Source organism: Eucyclogobius newberryi, unplaced genomic scaffold, assembly GCF_026437365.1.
Source record: "Eucyclogobius newberryi isolate DKJ021-1_F unplaced genomic scaffold, fEucNew1.0.hap1 SCAF_6, whole genome shotgun sequence".
Classification (NCBI taxonomy): domain Eukaryota; kingdom Metazoa; phylum Chordata; class Actinopteri; order Gobiiformes; family Gobiidae; genus Eucyclogobius; species Eucyclogobius newberryi.
The window spans coordinates 24,552,921-24,573,147 of NW_027316278.1; the positions used below are offsets into that span (position 1 = coordinate 24,552,921).

Sequence of the window (20,227 nt, forward strand, 5' to 3'; positions counted from 1 at the left end):
AACACAGCAGCCTGATTAGACCTGGATACGTGTCAACACTCATGAGACAAGCTAACGTGACATTTTGCTCTAACCTCTCTTTATATAATCATTTTAATCATTAAAGCCATAGTTATATTTTTCACTAACAAGCAGGTAACCACATTCTGCACTTAAGGCTGAGAAATAAACAGAAAAACATTTAATGAATGTATTAGTTGTGCTTAGGTATTTTCCATCAAATGTACCTTCTACAACTGTTATCATTCTATAATTTACTGTACCATGTAAAAGTAAAAAAATCAAGGGAATAAGGGAAAATGTACGTACACATTGTTTCTCAAAGAAGAGGAAATACATGAAGATAACTGAGTGTGTGATCGGACCAGGTAGATAACTGAAGAGTACATTCACTGCATATGTTCTTTTCCATAGATGATTGAAGAGGAGATTTCTAAATGTAGCACAACCCACATACTGACATTGGAAATACACAGTGTAATCTAAACTGAGATCTAGTTACAATAAAAATCACCGACCATGAAATGTATTATGCTAAACCCTAATTTATGTATATATTTCTGCTACTCATACCACTTATACATTTCTGTGATCACTTGAGTAACTCAATTTAAATTACTTCTATATAGGAGGATTTGAAACAGATAGCTTCTTAAATTGCCCAAGTATGTGCTCCTAAAACCAAAAAAATCTCAAAAATACTTCAACAATACACAAGATGCACCGGTAATAAGTCCAGTCAGAGAGTCATTTATTTTCACATTTCTGAAAAACATACATTCACAATAATGTATTGTACTTTCACTTCAAATACTGGTTTCTTTGTCATTATAAGGTTACAAAAAAAACAAAAACAAAAGTGTTCATATGGCAAAAACTAAAAACATTCAAAGGGAAAGGGAGCAAATTAATTTTAAACAGATGCAAATTTATGTTTTGGATAAAAGTGTTTTTCTCCTCAAAAACATCCTGTGAGAAAAGACAGACTTCACAGTGTCACTGCAGAATCATAGTTTCTTTCTGTGGTTTATAATCTGCTTTCACATCTGAGGGCAGAACATGAAGTCCTTGGCCTTCAGGTGGTCTGAACTAGACAGAATCCACATGAGCTGTAAACTTCTATTACCTGACATGTTCAAACTTTTAACCCCTGCACTACATTATAAAAAGGCTACCCACAAAATGTAATTACTACAGCCTATCAACTCCCATTGTAGGTGATATTGCTATTTAAAAGGCAATATGGCAGAAAAGACCCTCTGTTTTAACATTAATTTTCTCATTAAACAGTTTCATTGAAGTGGTAAAAAGGCAGCAAGAAAAGAGAAGAGATAGAAAAGGTTTCGAATAAAAAATCTACATGTAATACAGTAGAGGTTATAACATTATCACAGACAATTTGCGTTAGAATAGGCAACATCAAGTCAATTTTGTTTTACACTAGGAGAATGTAAAACAAGGCACGAGTCCAATATGGTGAGCGAGATAAATTGCCATAACTACTCAAATTTGAGTATATCCTTATTTCTCCAAATGTTTAAAGTCATTTTTTTTTGAGTATACAGTTTTCCTGTTGTCCAAAATGATATGGAATCCCATAATACACAACATTTTGTTTTTTTTTCTACAAAGTAATAACTGGTAAACCAATATAATGTACACCTTTTCATAACAAAGAGCAAAACAAACACATTAGCACATTACATTAGTGCACACACACGTCCCTCAAGCTTAAAGGGGCTGTAACCAATATTTTTTCATGTAATAAAGTAAAATTAGTTTTGCCTCAGAACATTTAGAATGTAAAAGCAGCTCTTAGGGTCAAACTGAGATCCTTGTGTGCCGTCTACACCTAATATAAAGTACTTTTTATCGGCGCGAACCAGAAAGTCACTCTGATGCGCTGTTAGCATGCTAGTTGTTTTTAGCGTTCACAACAACACTTTGGCCTCTGGTTGTGAAATGTTCTTCATAAAGTAATCGCAGTGAATAATTAGGATACTAGGAATGCGTTAGGAAAGTGGGAAATACGTTCAGACTGCTGCAAACAAAATTAACTTGTTTCCCCCCCCACACACATAAAAAAATCAGGTACAGCACCTTTAATATAACAATTCACCATTCACAATTAAGGCCACCACAGTGTTAACTAGTTATAAAGCAGTAATATTGAGTGTATAAACACACACTCGTGGTATAAGACTCCCACGTTTAGTGCACAAATGTCACACCAACAGTTAAGGCTTTTTTAATGTCAGATATGTTTTGCACTGGTTTAGTAATCTGTAGAGGCACGGTTCCTGGGGGCTGCAGAAGTCATTCAAAGTTCCTCGAAGAATGCCACTCTGGTCTTGGTGCTTTGGAGGGTTAACTGTAAAAGAGATGAGCGGGATAAGCAGTGGAGCACAGGGGTAATTAAAGGTAATAGGCATGTCCTAATAAAGGTAAAGCAGTTGTATAGCACACACTCAGACACTTTGCAGTTAGGACAGACAATCTCCAGAGCAACACACAGCATAGCACAAAGCAAGATCTTCCATCTAACTTTTTCAGTCACAGAGCCCAAAATGCATGCAGTAATATTTCATTCTATTACTAGTCGATAGCATTTACATTTTGACAAAGTTTGATGAAAACTACATCAGATTCACTCAGTTTCACTTGTTACATTGCATTTTTCATTCACTCCCATGACGTCACAACATGACAAATGTGTCATGACAAATGCCAAAATGGTGCAACTTGTTTTATCAGTCTGAGTTCAGATGGGCGGGATTTGACAGGGCATACAGTCAATCAGGAACAAAACAAATAAGGTTTTTTACTAGGGAAAAAGAAAGGAAGCCAATAGCACAGAGGAATGAAACGCATCGTAGATTTCTGTAGAATCAATGAGTGGAGAACTAAATACTGTTGATAATAATGTGAACTGGTGATTGGGGGTGCCCAAGGACACAAAAACAGGACGGACTGCTCAGAGCTGGGATTAAATCAGCAACTTTTGAGCATTTGTGCCTCTAAAGTCTATCTTCTGGCCTGCCCTGATGGAGCAGTGGTGACAGGACGGCGTGTGCGCATCATCACACGTCGAAACAGATGCACTAAACAGAAGCTAATGTTTGGATCCGATGGTGCAAAACGACAGATGGCTTTAACACCATTGGTGGTTTTCAATTTGCAACAATTCACCTAATTATCTCCCGTATTGATTTCTATTCAGCAAGAAAAACAAAAGTGCTGTTTGACAACTTTCAGAGGTCAATATGGATTTTTCCAGCCAATACCACTCACTCTCTTGAGGCTGTAGTGATGACAATATTTGCTGACATGATAATCAAAATCTTAATAACTCCACACACTGTAGTATGCTGTAGTAATGTTCACAAGTTCATGGGTATAAAATAACTAGCAGCACTACGTTTTTAGCCTAATTGCTCTTTTATTTGCAAACAGTACTACGCTTAGTTGAGAAGACATTTTGCTTACTCTTCCCATTGTGAGTAGGTCCTAGTCCCAATGCTATATGTTGACAATACTGATTTGAAAAGTGTAGAATCCGTGCAGTATTTAAGGTTTTGTACGACTGATAACATTAACTCATAAATCAGAAATTGACAATGGTAATAAAGCTTTTTTTAAATTCTGCTTCTCAATAACGCTGTCATTCAAACTAAAGATAGATTTGTATAGCTGTAACAAGTTGTAACTAAACATACATTTGTGGAAAACCCTTGAGGGGAAATACAAACATGATTATGCTCGTTCCTCTTGGTTAATCAAATTGAGTGCTGCCATAAGGGCGGTTTAATTGAAAAAATCTGACGTTTACTGACAATGCCCAAGGTCACTGAGATTTTTAATGAGTCTATGATGATGCAGCGGTGATTGCAGCACATCCGCTATTTGTTTTTCCACAGAATAAACCCCTGTCCTCGGAGGATTGAGAAAGCTGTGGGACTCTTGGACGAATTCTCTACAATCACACTGAAGGAGCGGACTGGCTGCAGGATCAATGCCAGTCAAAGAGAGCGGCGCCATTAATTGTTTTTTCGTTCAAGCTTTACTGAGCTGGTGACAGGTTATTTCAGACCGGTGGCTGTAAGTAACTGCAAAAAACACTGACATAAGTAAATATTAGCTCAGGGGAAAAGCACAACATTTTGGACATGGCTTTTAAAGGGAGCATTGAAGGAGAATCAGCTAGATCCAAACAGCTATTATCTCCCATGACAAGCACATTTTCCAGGCAATGTTAAGAGACTTATCGATAATAAAACTAGTTTCAAAACTAAACACATTTCTGAACAAGTTTATAGATGAATGTCAGTGTAATCTCTCATTCGTCCAGGAGCGTTGTAGAAAAAGATTCAGTTGTAGTCATCTGGATTCTTGTTGTGAACCACCTTTTCATCCGGAGGTCCCGTCCAGTGGGCAGGGCCTCCCTATTGTAGGATAAATATCTGAGTTCCCGGTAAAAAAAAAAGTCCAGATGACTACAACTGAATCTTTTTCTTTATAGATGAATCATGATTAAGTAAATTGTGGACTTTCTCTGAATGGCCTTTATCTATATCAACTTATATCAAGTCACATATTAATAAACCGCTGTTTGTGTTCAAAATAGAACTGTCTACAAAATGTTTTTTTTTTTATCATCATTGTGGTATAAAACCATGTCATGCACTGATGACTTCCTCATGCTTTGAAGAAGAGGTGTCCAGACTTTTTTCATTGAGGGTCACCTTTGGAAACGTATACAGAGTGAACAATGACAATGAAGTGATTCATTTAAAATGTTGCATTTGACGTAGTTTTGATGAGACACCACACCTTTAATATGGCTTGGAACATTAATTTTAGGTCGGTATCACATAAAAAGGTTTTGAAAAATTCATAATAACCTAAATAACAAATTTACAGTAAAAAGTACCACTTTTGGTTATTTGGGCCAATTCAGCTGGACGCTAAGCTGACTCACAGAAGATTGAGCTGCGTCTCACTCTGAATTGAGTTCTTCACATGAGTCAGTCTGAGAAGGCTCAAACTGAAAGCTGGGGGGACGTTAAAAAAATACTTTAAAGTTTACACTGATTGGTGTCACAGCAGCGAAAAAAGCAGAACAATCTAAATTGTGTTGAATCCAGTGTTCAGAAAGTACAGTCCTCTTTTTCACCAACAAATGCACAAAGTTCCATTGTGCACATGTTTTTGAAAAACAAAATAGTCCGTACTTCTCCTAAAAAAAGCCGAAGTGCGTCCGTCGTTGCGCTGCCATGTTTATTTTGTTTGATTGTTTTGACTTTCACCCAAACCACAATGCTGCTCTGTGATTGGTCACAGTCCCCTTAAATGGCATGTGATTGGCCGTTAAACCACTGGCGTGGACTGCAAATGAACAAGATGGATTTTCAAGGGTTTGTGAAATCAAAAATTCCTATAATTAATGATTAGCAAGAAGCCTAAAGGCCAACAAAAATGAGTCTGAGGGTCGCATTTGGCCCCCGGGCCATAGTTTTGTCTGCTCTGGAGAATAAAGTGATCTACATAGGAGACCTCTTTTATATTAAATCACAAAGGCAGTTTAGGCTAAACTGATACAGGTGCCATTTTTGGTATTTTTGGTCATTTTGACCATTGAAAAGCTCTAATATTTTGTATTGGCAATTGCTATGGCAACAGTGCTAACATTTAATTTATCTAGGACAGCTATAAATTAAATGACAAATTACTAAATATCAGACAAAACACTTAAAAGCAACAGAGATTGGGGCGTGCATTGCTGTTTTTAATGAACATATAGTAGCAATTCATTTAACGTTGGTTTCCAAATCTAATATAAATTGAATAACCTTACAATAATCAATTAGACAGCTATTAAACATTTCAGTGCCTTTTGGCAAGAATGTGACTCAGAGAAGCAAAGAAACGGGCCTTCTTATCCTAAGAATCGTATAAACTAGTGGAATCACTTTTATTTAACTTGAAAGCGATGGCTAATCTGCAACTGAGATACTCCCTTCAATAGAGTTATGGTGCTGTGACTGCTCTAACAACATGAGCTGCTACCAGAAAACATCAAAGATAAGCGTAGGCCTAATCTAGCACATACAGCCACTACAGGAGCCTCAGTGAGTTACTATGAGACACTAAGTTGTTGTGAATGAGCCTTTGGCAGTGCTGAACCTGTGAGCTGTATCAGTACAAAAGCACTGGACTGGGTTAAGGCTCATTAATCATCCAGAGAGTGTTGGATGGAGAAATCTTTGCCTGGGGACGCCCTGGTGCTTTTGGCCGACACATCTGTGATTCATTGGGCATTCCCTCTGCTCTCCTCCTCCTCTTCCTGCTGCTCCTGTCCCCTCTTTAGCCACCAACTTCAGAGTACGGTCTCAGTCTGCACGCCTCCCCATGGCTCCTCGTCCTCTCAGGTTCCCGAAGAGTTTGGTCTGCTCCAGTGACTTTCTAAACTTGTGTGACATTACTTCACCTCGCATGCACTTTTTCTCCACTTCTTCTTGCCCTTTTCAGGAAGATGAATGGTGACATGCCAGGGGTCCTAATGAGTCTATATTGTGACCAGTCTTCATCTTTAGACCAAAGTGTTTTTTAGTTTAAGTCAACATTAGTTAAAATAATTGTGTAATTTTTCTTGACTACATTTTGTCAACACATCTCATAATCAAAAGCACCAAACTTGTTCCCACGACCTTGAATCAGGCTTGTCAAAAGCATCAAACATAAGATACTAATCAAAATTAAAATAGTATTGAAACTAGATACTCATTTGTGTAAGTATCAATACTATAATAATTACATGAAGCTTTATCAGACCTAGTGTAAGACCACCTCTTAACATAAAGGCTATAGTCTAAAAATATTTTTATATTATTGTGGTATCAAGTATCAAGCCTGTTCCATCATATCAAAATCAAGTTTGAAGATTTAGCATCATGTCAACACAGTCAGAATTTGGTTTGGTATATAAGGTGATTTAAAGTGAACCTTTCTGACGGGGGGTCGGGTCTGCCATCTGCTTGTCTCCATCGAGATATTTCTTTGCCTGGAACGTTTGGCAATAAATATATATATCACAGGGTGCAACTTTCACCGAGGTCCAATTTGAGAAAATTTCCACAAGTGGAGAACTTCACCGCATTTCTGCCACTTTGCTACTTTTATATTCTAATATATGTTATTATATTATAACATAAAAAGTATTATAATAGGCCTACTTATTTTTCACAATTTACCAATTAATTATATTTTATATTCAATAGTCTAATGGTGGTTTTTAAATGAACTGAAATGGTGTATTGCTGTTTTAAAAGGTAGAATATCACACACTGGACTCTTTCATCTGCACAAAACAATGCAGTGATGTGATTGGCTGATTGGCATTACATGCAAAAACTTTTAAGTTCCTCTCATTTCTCTAAAGAGCAGAAAAGTTAAGTGTTGCAAAGTGAACTCTCTCATCAGTCAGCGCTTGTCTTCTTTCTTATTTAGTCAGAATAAAACAGACATCAGACTGATCTCCAGCGCTATTAAAGCTTTCTCACGCCGCGCTGAGATCTGCTGCACAGTGATGCGCGGGCAGCGGGCTCATGGGCGGGTCCTAGTTCATTTGAAACCATTTCTTAAATTCCTCTCATCTCTAACACAGAGGCTGCACTGCTCGTTCTCCGTGAATGAGGGGCTTATGCTGTTCACTCCAAAGTTTAGTGCCAGAGGTTTTCGGTCCGTACGGGACTGCGCCTGGGTCGGCATCCGAAACAGAGTCCACTTTTTAGTGACCAAGGATCTATCGTCATGAAGACAAGCAGATGACGCCACCAGACCGGGTTACAGGTCAGATCTGTGGTGAGGCAACTCCACTAAAAACATCTGTAATTGATTCAATGCAGAATGGATATGTTTAACGCCAAAGTGAGAAACTTCCAGTCAAAGCAATAACATCTCCATGGAGACAAGCAGGTACATGGCAGACCCTATGTTAGAAAGTTACATAGTGCACCTTTAATTAGAAAATGAATACATTAAATTTAAACTATTTCATTTGGAGCTCATGAAGTGTATTAAAACTAGGTCCATGCAAAGTTAGGCCTCATTCTGAGACTGGCTTTTAGGAATATGTGTGTTTCTACCAAAATGTCTATTCCACGGAATGTAAGGGGCCCACATCTGATTAACTACCGAATGGGAGATGTCTCCATTGGCTGCGAGGCCTTGAGATGCCTTGTATACAGCTGTGTTTTCTCATGATCTCATTTCTGTAACTTCTCCCCTGGTGCTACCCAAATAAGGATACCTTTACATCTTGCTCTCTCATTGGCTAATCCGTTGGTACATGGATAGGGTCATACCTGTCAGATATTGTTTATCGGTCTTTGTGCGTTTTCAGTATATAAAGGCGAGATACGCCCAGAGACGAGGTTCGTCTTCCTGATCACCAGCGGACCCAGGGCGCTGTTTTCTGCTGTCCTGTATTTGACACTGCTTTCTCTGTAAATAAACTACCTTGAAAAGTTTGCAGAGCTTTGTCAGCGTGAATCCTTTGTCTACACCCTACGCCCCAAACGAGCATTGATCCAGCCACCACACTCACTTGTCCCTTGTATACCTTTTTGTTTTCTTTTTAATTCGCAAATGTTCAGTTTCCTAGAGTTAGGTTGTATACAGGTAAATATAGCGACATAAAGATAATCAAGAGAACATAATAATAATTTAGCAATTTATCTAGGCACAACTTATCTAGCCACTAACAGTGGCTTAACCAAGGCTCTAACCGCTCATGTTGTATAATAAATACTGTATCCAAGCACTGACCAATAAATTACATTTGCCCTACAGCTCACAAAGTTTCATTTTAATAGACTGGAAGGATAGACTTCAGATGCTGTTTTGTACCTGACGTCTTCTCAATAACAAACAGCTTTAAAAGGGGATCAATATTGCTCAGCTTGAAGCTGTTCAGTGTTTAGACATAATCGCATATTGATCTGCCCTGTTAAAACACTGGTGTAATAATCACATAAACTATATTTTAGATGTGATTTGATATAGCAATGTATTGAACCCTCTCCATCAATAAATACATTGAAAGGTAGATAATAATATTGTATATTGGTGTGGAATATCTGTGCGAAACAGAGTAATTAAATACATTGATTTTTCCAAATAAATGTTTTGGTGGCGAGTGTTTGATCATTTGGAGGCTGGGCATATTGTCTACATCACAATATATAATCACAATTGTTTTTAAGACATGCAAAATGAGAAGTATGTGATTTATTAAAAAAAAAATACTATAAAAACAAGGTTGTAAAATGGACAGAAACTTGCTGAGTAATTGTCTAAAAATGTGAATAAAATAAAATCAGTAAAAATGCACATTAAACAGTGATGAAATACTTTCCCGTAGCACAGTGTTATGATCCACTGCATGCCCTTGACCACAAACGTGCGTTCCACCAGCGCAGAGCCAGTATCTGTTAGTTAGCAGCATGCTATGCCATAAGCTCAGGCTTTGTCAGCGGAGGTCTGGCAGTGAAAAGACCCACCTGTTTGAGCTCAGCTGTGAGGGAACGCTTTGGGGCTCCCAGAGAACTACGGCAGCAACGAGAGCGCACAGGTCAGACAGTGTGTTTCTGAATCACTCATATGGTATTAATACTAAAACACGGCTACATACAGCTTCTGTTTGACCTGAGATTTATAGTTTGTAGTTTGACAAGAAAATGGTGAACTTGCAACAATCGATTTACTGTTTGTCAAATTTAATACTGTTTGGTCATCTACTTGATCTTTTCTGTGTTCTTTTCTGTTCTTTTGATTAACTCTTAAACTATTTAAATTATTATTTTTACTGATACTGAGAGTGTTTTTCAAACTTCCTATAAGTTGTCTGTTCTTTTCTTCTGTATCTACCTCTGTATCTACCTGCGTTGCATCAATTAAATTTCCCCATGTGGGACAATAAAGGAATATCTTATCTTATCTTATTTTACCATTACATTTTGTAAACTACATTCCGTTGGCTTTACTTGCTTACCTGTGTTCACACTTACACAGACTACATTATGGTTGAGGTACTTACTGTCCCCGCATTGTTGAGTCCCTTGAACAGTTGAGCAAAGTTTGTTTGCCCCAGTACAAAATGTACAAATGTATTGTAAAAGCAGCTCTTGGGGTCCAAATAAGACGTGTGCTGTCTGCATTTTATTATGTGTTAGCATGCTAATGCTTGTTAGCATTACCATAACAGTAAAACCCTACCCTGGATTGAAAAGAGCTAATAAACTTATTGTGAGAAATGCTTGGAATGGATTTGTAAATTGAGGAATAACTTTAGTTGGCTGCAAACAGTTAGCTAATTATAGTGTTTCAGGTTTTTAAAACTGTAAAATTCAGGAACCTTTAAACGCCTTTAAACCTGGACTAGACTAGGACCAAACAAGAACTAGAAGAGGACCAAACCAAATCCGGGACAAGAATGAACACACCCTAAAAGTACTAGCCTCAGTTAAATGCATGCTGCAACTTCATAACATTTTGAACCACAGTCTTCATTCTAGTCTAATAATTAATGGAACATATAAATCATTATTTTTGTCTACTATTTTAGGAGCATTTGTGGGCACACTTGCCCTGAACAATAGTGTCCAATTTGTAGTGCGCCCTGAACAATGACCCTCTGTACCGTCTGCACCTAATCAGAGCTAAGATGTGTTCCATCATCTAATGAGCTGATGATCCCACTTGACAGGGCATGAATAGGGAGACATTTATATGCATGAGTGTGGTATAACATGTGAGATATAAATGCATCTGATCATCATGACTGGAGCGTGGTACCTTTTTAAAGTTGCTGTGTTTGCTGGTGCCCTGCTCAGTGTTCTGGTTGTGAATGATGTCCAGAGGAGTTTCTCTCTCTTTCAACTTAAGACTTTCAATCTCAGTCTTCAGCTCGTTCAGCTGCTCCTGCAAGTGTTTACTCTTCTCCATGTACTCCACCCTGCAAGAGGGACACCACACTGGTCAGGCAGGAATTTAGTTTGATGTTCAAACTAAGGTATACAGAATAATACAAATACAAATTGAAAGGCCTCTGTAAATTTAAGATAAAAGGCAACTACTTTTACATGATAACTACTTAAAATCTAATATAATGCAGAATCTTTTGAAGATTTTCAAAGATTTCCACTTCCCCTACACACAAAACCAAAAATATGAGTGTTATTACAGTTTTCCTTCATCATCTTACTCAAAGTTATATTTTGATTAAGTTATGCATTCTTGTATAATTCTGTATTGTCCTACATTTGAGGCATGAGTGCTCAGAACATTACTGTTTTCACCTGCCGCCTTGCTCCGCCCACTGGTTTTCATCCCAGAATCAGAATCAGATTGCCATTGTCATTGAATAAAATTCAACTAGGGACTTAACGTAGCAACATAAAACAATGAATACTAAAAATCCTATAAAGCCTATAAAAAGAAATAATAATACATTAAATCATAAACCATAGGGACCGTGTTGTGTCCATAAAAATGTGAATCACTTACTTCTCCTTCTCTATCTCCATGGAAAGGCGCTTCATGTCAGTGTCTTTAAATTCAAAACTGAGGTTCTCTTTGCTGTAGTTCAGGTCGGGGGGCATGCGGGTTGCTGGCAATCCAGGGGGCTGGAAGAGAAAATACAAAAACATATATGAGAATAATGGAAATTGCATCTGAAAATGGTGGCAAGACTATAGGTCTAAACATATGATGTTGCTATGGAAAGAGAGAAAACACTTTGAAGCATGTGTATGTATGAGAAGCAGGTCTGACACACTATTTTAAATGTAAATTCATGGGTGACGGTGTGAATTCAAAGTAGTGTGAGGTGCGGTTCACATAAACATGGTTTGGCAGTGCAATGCAGGCCATTGTAAGAGTGGGTCCAGGGAAACAACAGCGAGATGTACAGTATTTATCGGTAATGTGTGGCTGCCGTGTGTTATAATGAATGCTTTTGTCACTTTTTTTACTGGCTTTGTTTTCACACCAAAAATCTGATCATTGTCTGATTTCTGGACTTATCATATTAGTGAAATGTCATGTTAACTGTTATATCGGTTGGAAAGCTAATAATTATCTGACACCAGCTGTTTTTGGTGAACAGATTTATTTTGTGCATGTAAACACACACTAAAATCATTCTTTCTATAGACAAAAAAATGAGAATTCCACACGTGTGCTTGGGGATATGGGAAATTAAATCTTCTATAGCAGGTGAACCGTTTGAGATACAGAGCTCATATTGGGCTTGATTTGAAATTAAGAAATTGGGGACATTTTTATTTACATATGGAACAGAGATGTCATGGCGTGGGGTCACTAATCAAAAAGAGCTGATTTTAAAAAGTATCATTTCAAATAAGGATATAAATTGTTATGTTTGCAAGTTTGTGGTTCATATTACTTCAACCAAAACATTTACAGACACTATTTACCACATTTCTGAATGAAAACAAAAATATAGTTTTATTATTGTCATTAGAATAATACACAATACTTGAAATACTTTATCAGTATTGCCAACACTTATGTTCAGTTTGAATGCAGACATTTCCCCCCCAATTATTTTTTACCAACCCAACTATTATGCCTTTGAAGAAAGACTTTGGACACCCCCTAATTGCAGCGTGTGTGTCTCATAAAATTATGCCTGTCAAACAGATAATTGGTTTTGCCACAAACAAAAACGTACAAAACATTAGCAGAAAAACAAAGAATGTTTTCAGGGTACGTAAATGACGTAAGAGTCTTCATGGGAATAACAACCATTATTTAATGTTTTTATTGCACAATTTTGACATGGCATATATTACTTGTTGTGTACCTCTCATATCAAATGAAAAAAATAAAAATTAAGTGTTATGTAGTAGGGTGTTAGTGCAATTTGCCCAAACAGATGTAACTTTACACCAGGTAGTGCACTGGTTTAATTAATCTATATACTCAGCATACAATAAACATCAAGTGAGTCAAACCTAGAAGCGTCACAAATTGATTTATCATAGATTTTATTATTTTATATTATTATATTTTTCCTTTTAATCATTTTCAACTGATCTCAGGGGTTTAGTGTCTGTGCGTGCATGAAAGTGGTACAAATGAAATTATGTGGTGAATAATCAATTTAATTAGTGAAAACTGCCTTATTATGAATTAGCAGAAGGAATATGGCAGAATATACAAGCTAAGAATTTGAGCATTAGGGAAGACATTAGTTCTAAAAATCCAAAGTGAGAGTGCTTTATTTAAAGAACAGGCAGCAAGCCCTGTTTCATAGAGTAGTTTATAAAAGGTTTGGAGGGAAGGTTGGTTCAAGTGGCTACACTGTGATCTACCATTGCTCCTGGCAGGTTGCCCCAGCGACCTTGAAGGATGGGTCCAATGCAGAGGACAAATTACATTTTCCAGGGACAAAAAAGTGTGCCTTAACCTTAAAAAAGATTGGTAAAAAAATGGTACTGAAAATATAGTTCTTTTGGACTGACTTTGTAACGGACATCAGAAAGAAAGAAAAACAAACATTCGGACTCAATTGTGAAATTAACACATTTGACAGAAACTACCAGCAATAAAGGAAATGTTCAGATATACTGGCTATGATCTTTTGTGGCAATTATGGAACATACCGGTAGTTATTTCTGTTTTATCATAGGTACTGATTTTTTTTTTTTATTGGGGTACCACTGGTTTCTTGAATAACGTTATGGAGAAGTAGTTCTTAAGATATTTTACTTGCAGCTGATGCGTTTCATTATTCTCACCATATAGACGTCTTTGCTCATGATCTCCAGGAGCTTGTGTTTTGCTCTGCGCTCGGACTCACGCGCCGCCTGCAGGTCCTGCTTTAGCTGCTCCGCCTCTTTAGCCCTGAGAGACACACACAATCACGTACAGATAATAGGGGAAACCACCCACAAAGACAAACAGAATTATCTCGAAATTAATCGCTTCAAATGATTACTCTTTGGTGCTTGGGGAGCTTGAATTCTACATTGTGATAGGTTTGGCAATCAATGCATGCGCCTGCCAGGCAATCCTATTATTCCAGCCCATCTCGTATGCACAGTGGAATTCCACAATGCTATAGCCGAGTGATTACATTTGGTTTCAATAGAATTCTTCCTGGATGTGGGCTCGAGTGGACATACTCGTTTGCATGTTCAGTGTCATGGGTCTAAATTCTGCTGCTGCAAAATGTGCTTATCCACAAATTGCAGTAAATGGTGAGTGGTTAATGGATCCTATTTGAAGTGATTACCTAATAAATGGTGAGGCTATAGTCCATTTATTCACCTTTATTATAAAGCTGGATTGATTGATATACTCTCCTACACTGTGCCCAGGTCGCATGGGGTTACAAGACACTTTAAGCTGTTTCATACATGGCTGCATTCACATTTAGCTATTCAAATACAAAGTATACACAGGATACAACCCATGTTATCTCCTCTCTCAGGCCTTACTAATGTAACTGACTAAAGCAAAAACCTGTTCATTATAAAACCGGGCTCTTCATTTTATAATTAGGTAACCAAAACATACCACGTCAGGGTTAGAAGACTGTGCACAGCTAAACAAAATGTTCCTTAAATCAAAATAAAGTGGACAGTAAACAACAAAATGAACACACACTCGGGTAACAAACATTGGGATTACATTGCATTATTCTGTATATATAACTTAAGTCTGACACCAGTCCCATTAAAAAAATATTTTAGAGAGTCTATGCTCTGGTAGCTGGATGAGGCGGTTCCACAAACACAACATTTGAATCCCATCCCATATTACCATCTAGTTTTGTGGTGAACTTGTGCCCACCTAAGAACATTCTAATAGCTCTATTCTGGAGAGCGTAAACACGGTAAAATGATTTAAAACCCAACAAACCTGCAGTGTAGAAAATAAGTGAGCAAACCATAGAATCAAACTATTTGTACATACAGAAACATTGTATAGATTATTTTATTCTCTGGTGGAATGGATTGAGGCTTGTATGGTATCAGATCTAAAAGAGACGGACAGCTTTAATTATAAATAATCTTAAAAAGTATAAAGGAATCTATCTTAGATACGTCATAAGGCGCTGGTACAGCTGGCAGCCCGGTGTAAACGCTCTCTCTTCTTTCTCACACTTGAGAGTCTGAGGACTACGACAAAGTCTGAGGAATAAAGTCTGGCGGTAATGCAACACTTGGATGCCAACCGCCATAAAACAACAACAACAACAACAACAACAACAACAACAACAACTTATTGTGCTTTATCTCCTATATTTTGTAAATATAGTTAGTATATTTTTTCTATTTTACTGTACGATAGGGACACGCGCTGGAATAGTTTTTTAATTCAACTGTTTTTGACTTTTTTCGGCTGGATTTGAGCGTTTTTCGTTGCGTTCGTTGTGTTGTTGTGACGTGAGCTAGCTCCGAGAGAGCCCACCAGCCCCCCCCCCCCCCGCGCCCTCCGGCCGCGCTAAAGTACGGCGTGTCGTCGGTACACGTTTATGTACACGTTTATATGAAAGAGGAACTTCACGAACGATCGGGACACGCACTGGAATCGCTTTAAATTAACTTGTTTTGACTTTATTCGGCTGGATTGAGTGTTTTCGTCGTGTCGTTGCGATGTGTCTTGGCTCTGAGTCCCCCGGCTCCGGCCCCGCCCCCCGGCTCCGGCCCCGCCCCCCGGCCGGTGCCGTACCGCGTTTACACAAAAGAGGAACTCATGAAACTGCGGAGAACTGTCGTCTTACCCGGAGATCGTCACGTTATCCCGTACTGACCTAACCTAATACTGATGTGCAATTCTGTCGTATGTGCAATTACTGTGAAATTCATGTGCAATCTATGTGCTGTCGTGACACATATTCATGTGCAGTTACTGTCGGGATCACATGCAATGGTATTTATTTATTTATTTATCTATGGGAGTTTTTATTTATTTATAGGAGATCTTCTACTGAAAGTGTTTTTCAGACTTCCTATAAGTGATCTGTTCTTCTGTATCTACCTCTGTATCTACCTGCGTTGCACCAATGAAATTTCCCCATGTGGGACAATAAAGGAATATCTTATCTTATCTTATCTTCATAACATATAAAACAAAGATTAAAAGGCACTGTTAAAAGGATTCTGTGTGGTGGAAAGATTATTTGATAGCGAAACCCTCATCAATCAGAACTACTGCTGATAATTAACTAGCACAGATTAACTGAGCCGCTTGGAGCAAAAGAAAGAGCCAAGTAACAGTTTTTATATTTTGCCGCTGCTCGTGTGGCAATGGCTGGCTGATTCACTGCAATTCAACGGCAGACTTGGAATAAAAGTATTAGAATTGAGTGGTTTCGAACAAGTTAGAAGTTTTCTTTCTTTGATCGGCCCATTTGAATGCAGCAGTATAGCTCCATGTGACAAGTAAGAGCACATAGACCACATTATTCTTATGCTCCCAGTCACAGTCCTCACAGTGAGGATTTCAAACAGGGACAAGTTTATCTTATTTTTCACTTGAGGTCTGTTTGTGCACTTTGTGTAAGTTTTCTGGTGGAAGGCCTGCCACCTTTTTGTCTCTATGGAGATGCTATTGCTTTGCTTAGAGTGCTCCCCTGTATGGCATTAAACTTTCTATCCAGCAACCATTACAGTTGTTTTTAATCGATTAAAAATAAGAAAAACATGTATTCAGATTATTTTAATGACATACTTTGGAACATTCTAGGCCAGAGGTTCAGTAACTTTTTCTGATTGGTCACCTCTCACGACCCACCACCCCAACCCCTCCTTGAACATTTTTTAGCCTACTTTTTTAAATAGACTATAGGCTACAGATATAATATTACGGATATAATATTGAGAAATAGGCTTTTTATCTGTACATACAACTGTTAATGACCAACAACTTGGTGAGTGATCAACTGCATTGTTTCTGTGCAGTGTGTGACAGAACAAACAGCATGAAGGTGGGGAAAGTCAAAGACTGGCTCACTGACAAACACTCCGATCAAAATTGTCCACTCTGCTGCGTGGGCAGTGTGTGGGTCAGTCCGTGTCCACAGCGCTATGTTCTGTGTGTGGGTCATTCGTGCAGCCGGTGCAGCAGGCCATTCATTCCAAAGGAAAACGATTATCAGGTGAAACGGAGAGGAAAGTTTCCCTGCACGGCTCTCTCCACTCAAATAAGCTCCATGTGAAACCCACGCAGGTTAATATAATTTATTCTTGGGGAAAATGTATACAAAACTCATAAGCATCCCCAATCTAATTTGAATGCACAAACCTGACAGAGCGAAAGAGAGAGAAAGGGAGGAGCATGGAGCTGTGGCTTGTCTCATCACTTAAAAAAGACTTTCAGCATTAACAGTTTTGAGAACAAGTGGGTGTTTTATGTGTAAGTGGAGGAACTGGACTTTGGCAGCAGGAGTCCTTCTCATCGCTGCACTGCAGAAGGGTCAAAACACTCACTGACTACTTCAAGTGACCCATCAAAAATCTCCCTAAATTTGAGAACCAATGTTCAAGGCAAAGCAAAAACATCTCAGTGGAGACATGCAGGTGGCGGACCCTACACCAAAAAACTTACATAGTGCAGCTTTAAATAAAAGTAAAATTCTATTATTTTGAATTATATTTAAAAATATTTATCTTAACGTAAAAACAACTGAAACAAATCATTTTTAAATTGCCTTTCAGTAACTTTATCCTACATTGTACTTTATATCTTGAAAAGCGCTATATAAGTGTTATGTATTATTATTATATTTGCATAATTAAAGGATATTTTTTTCTCAATACACCCAGAAGCCAGATTTACTAGATTGATAGGGCTCTTTAAATGCAACAGTGTGACAACAATGAGGTGATTTATGCACCACAGGATTGTTCCACACTGTGAGTTTGAGGACCCAGATTAAGAACTGCTGTTCACTGATGCTTTTATCCTTTTACCGTCTCTCAGACTCCTCTGCCATCTGCAGCGCTAGCATCTCCGCCTGTATCATCTTCTGCTCGATGAGGCGCCGCTCCTCTCGGCCGCGGATGGCAGTCACTTTGATTCTCTGCATCTCTGTTTCGGCCTCGGCAGCTTTTTCCGCCAGCAGCTTGGCCTCCTCCTCTGCAATCTGAGCCTTTTCAGCCAGCAGGTCTGCAGTCTGCTCTGAACGCAGCTGGAGAGGGCACCACGAGGACAAGGGGATTAGAGGGAAAAGGACACGCACAGTATAACAAAGACAATGGAAGAGGAAGAGAATGTGGACTCATGAACAGACAGACAATCCCTCCATTTGTGTTTATAGAAAATGAACAAAAACATGTTATGATTCAAAATGTCAACTCAAATCTGAATAACATTCATCTCTTTTAATTGTTCCAAATTTGACATTCAAACCAACTTTAGGTTTCTGGGAATGGCAAACTTTTAATTAGCTTGAATTATGGACAGCTGGAAAAGTAATTCTGAAATGTAAGCACATTTCTGTGATTTGTATATCATGTCTTAAACTTTTTTGTGATTTCTGTCATGTCTTTGTGATTTCTATGCATTTTTTCCAGTTGTGAGCGCTTGAACTTGAATTACTTTGTGTATGAACTTGCGTTACCTTGCCTTGCTATTTTATAATAAAAATTAAAAAAAAAACTGCATTTAAGACACAACAGAATTATGCAGGTATATTTAGAGAAAACGGCTGGCTGTATTTTGTTGACTCTCACCAGCGCGTCGTTGGCCATTTGCGCCTCGTCCTGCAGCTGCAGAAGCCTCCTCTCCAGCTCGTCCCTGGCCCTCTCTGCCTCTTCTCTCATCTGCTTTTCCCGCTGAAGCCGCTGCCTCTCCACCTGTCCGCACCACCATTAAAGACTGATCAGGTGAACGAAGATAATCAATGAGCGATTGCAAGAACAGTTTCTCCTCTACCTGTTTCCGGGCGCGCTCCTCTCTCGCTTGGGCTTTCATCTGCTGAACATCCAGAGAGTCCACACGCCTTCTCCGCATGAACAAATCGTGGTTTCCAATACACAACTGAAGGATCTACACACAGACATTTAACACTCATAAAAATAACATGGCCATCTATCATTGGGTACATTTACAGGGCCAACAAATAACTAGAACAATCAAAAAGCACAATTAGTAGATCTGATTTTCGGTGTTTACATGCCGAAGTGGAATATGAACGTCTGGTGACATTTTTATGTATTTGGAAGACAAAGTACAATTAACTTTTACAATCTGTAATCTAGGAGTGAACAATCAAAAATAAAACATTTCAATAATCATTTGGTGTGCCTGTGAACATTGTCATTATAGTAATAATTATATTTTCAACAAACTGCCATTTAAGAATAAGTAACACACTCTCTAGTTCTCACTTCTAAAACACCTTTAAGCAACAAGAAGCAGCTCATGTTTTCTATTTGGCAGTGTTATAGTAATTGTTTGGGAGGCAGCCAAAGACAACGAGCTCTTGTTTCACAGACCAGTGGTAATTGAATGTCTATGTTATTTATCCACTGCTTCTGAATAACTCACCAATTTGTTGACCCTTAACCGTGATGAGTTGAACTTGAAAACGTTAGTCTTCTTGTCCAAAGGCTTGATTGTGAACTAAACACAGTGAAACAATTGTCAAGTGAAGCACAATTATAAGGTTTTTTTTGGACAAAGTCATTCTTGATTTTCTCACCTCTTTGTCACTGTAGGAGATGTTGCGGATCTCGTTCCAGGGGAAGGAGCACTTGGGAGTCAGCTTGTTGTCCAAGTCGTAGATGTGGAGCCCGAGGGCATCCACTCCCAGAAGGAGATCGGTTCCCTTTTTATTCTATAATAACAAACATAGCATTGTTGGAATGTCTTTCTTAAGAAGGTTTTAACAGTGTCAAAATATGTAATACCGTACTCCAATATAAAATATACTGCTTTATTTAAGGCAACAGAACATTGGTAGTTACATGGCTACATTTGGCAATTGTAATAGAGGTTTAGCCTGCAAATACATTTAAATACATTTTCATTGAAAAAAAATATATTTTTCAGTCCTGAGGAACTATAATGTCATGATAGGTAATAACAATTATATAACAACAATTACTAATCCTATCGTATGTGACTAACTGTATAAACTTTCTGAATGATAAGATAAAGTGAAACAGTGAAAAAAGCCGTTTCATGTTTG

The 20,227-nt window shown here is 38.2% G+C and overlaps 1 protein-coding gene across 2 annotated transcripts in view; it reads right to left on the reverse strand.

Annotated features, from left to right (window-relative positions):
- Window positions 1-722: 722 nt before the first annotated feature.
- The window catches only part of nf2a (NF2, moesin-ezrin-radixin like (MERLIN) tumor suppressor a), a 35,641-nt gene continuing 16,136 nt past the window's right edge, over window positions 723-20,227 (reverse strand). The window contains exons 8-17 of one of the 2 annotated variants that reach the window (XM_072432847.1): window positions 19,739-19,873; window positions 19,585-19,659; window positions 18,970-19,083; window positions 18,768-18,890; window positions 18,006-18,223; window positions 13,824-13,929; window positions 11,566-11,684; window positions 10,855-11,014; window positions 9,561-9,606; window positions 723-2,371 (exon numbers count right to left, since the gene is read on the reverse strand). In XM_072432847.1, the coding sequence (XP_072288948.1) occupies window positions 9,571-9,606; window positions 10,855-11,014; window positions 11,566-11,684; window positions 13,824-13,929; window positions 18,006-18,223; window positions 18,768-18,890; window positions 18,970-19,083; window positions 19,585-19,659; window positions 19,739-19,873 (1,086 nt within the window). In that variant the 3' untranslated portion in view covers window positions 723-2,371; window positions 9,561-9,570. The remainder of the gene's footprint in view (window positions 2,372-9,560; window positions 9,607-10,854; window positions 11,015-11,565; window positions 11,685-13,823; window positions 13,930-18,005; window positions 18,224-18,767; window positions 18,891-18,969; window positions 19,084-19,584; window positions 19,660-19,738; window positions 19,874-20,227) is intronic. The other variant, XM_072432846.1, reaches the window with a different exon arrangement.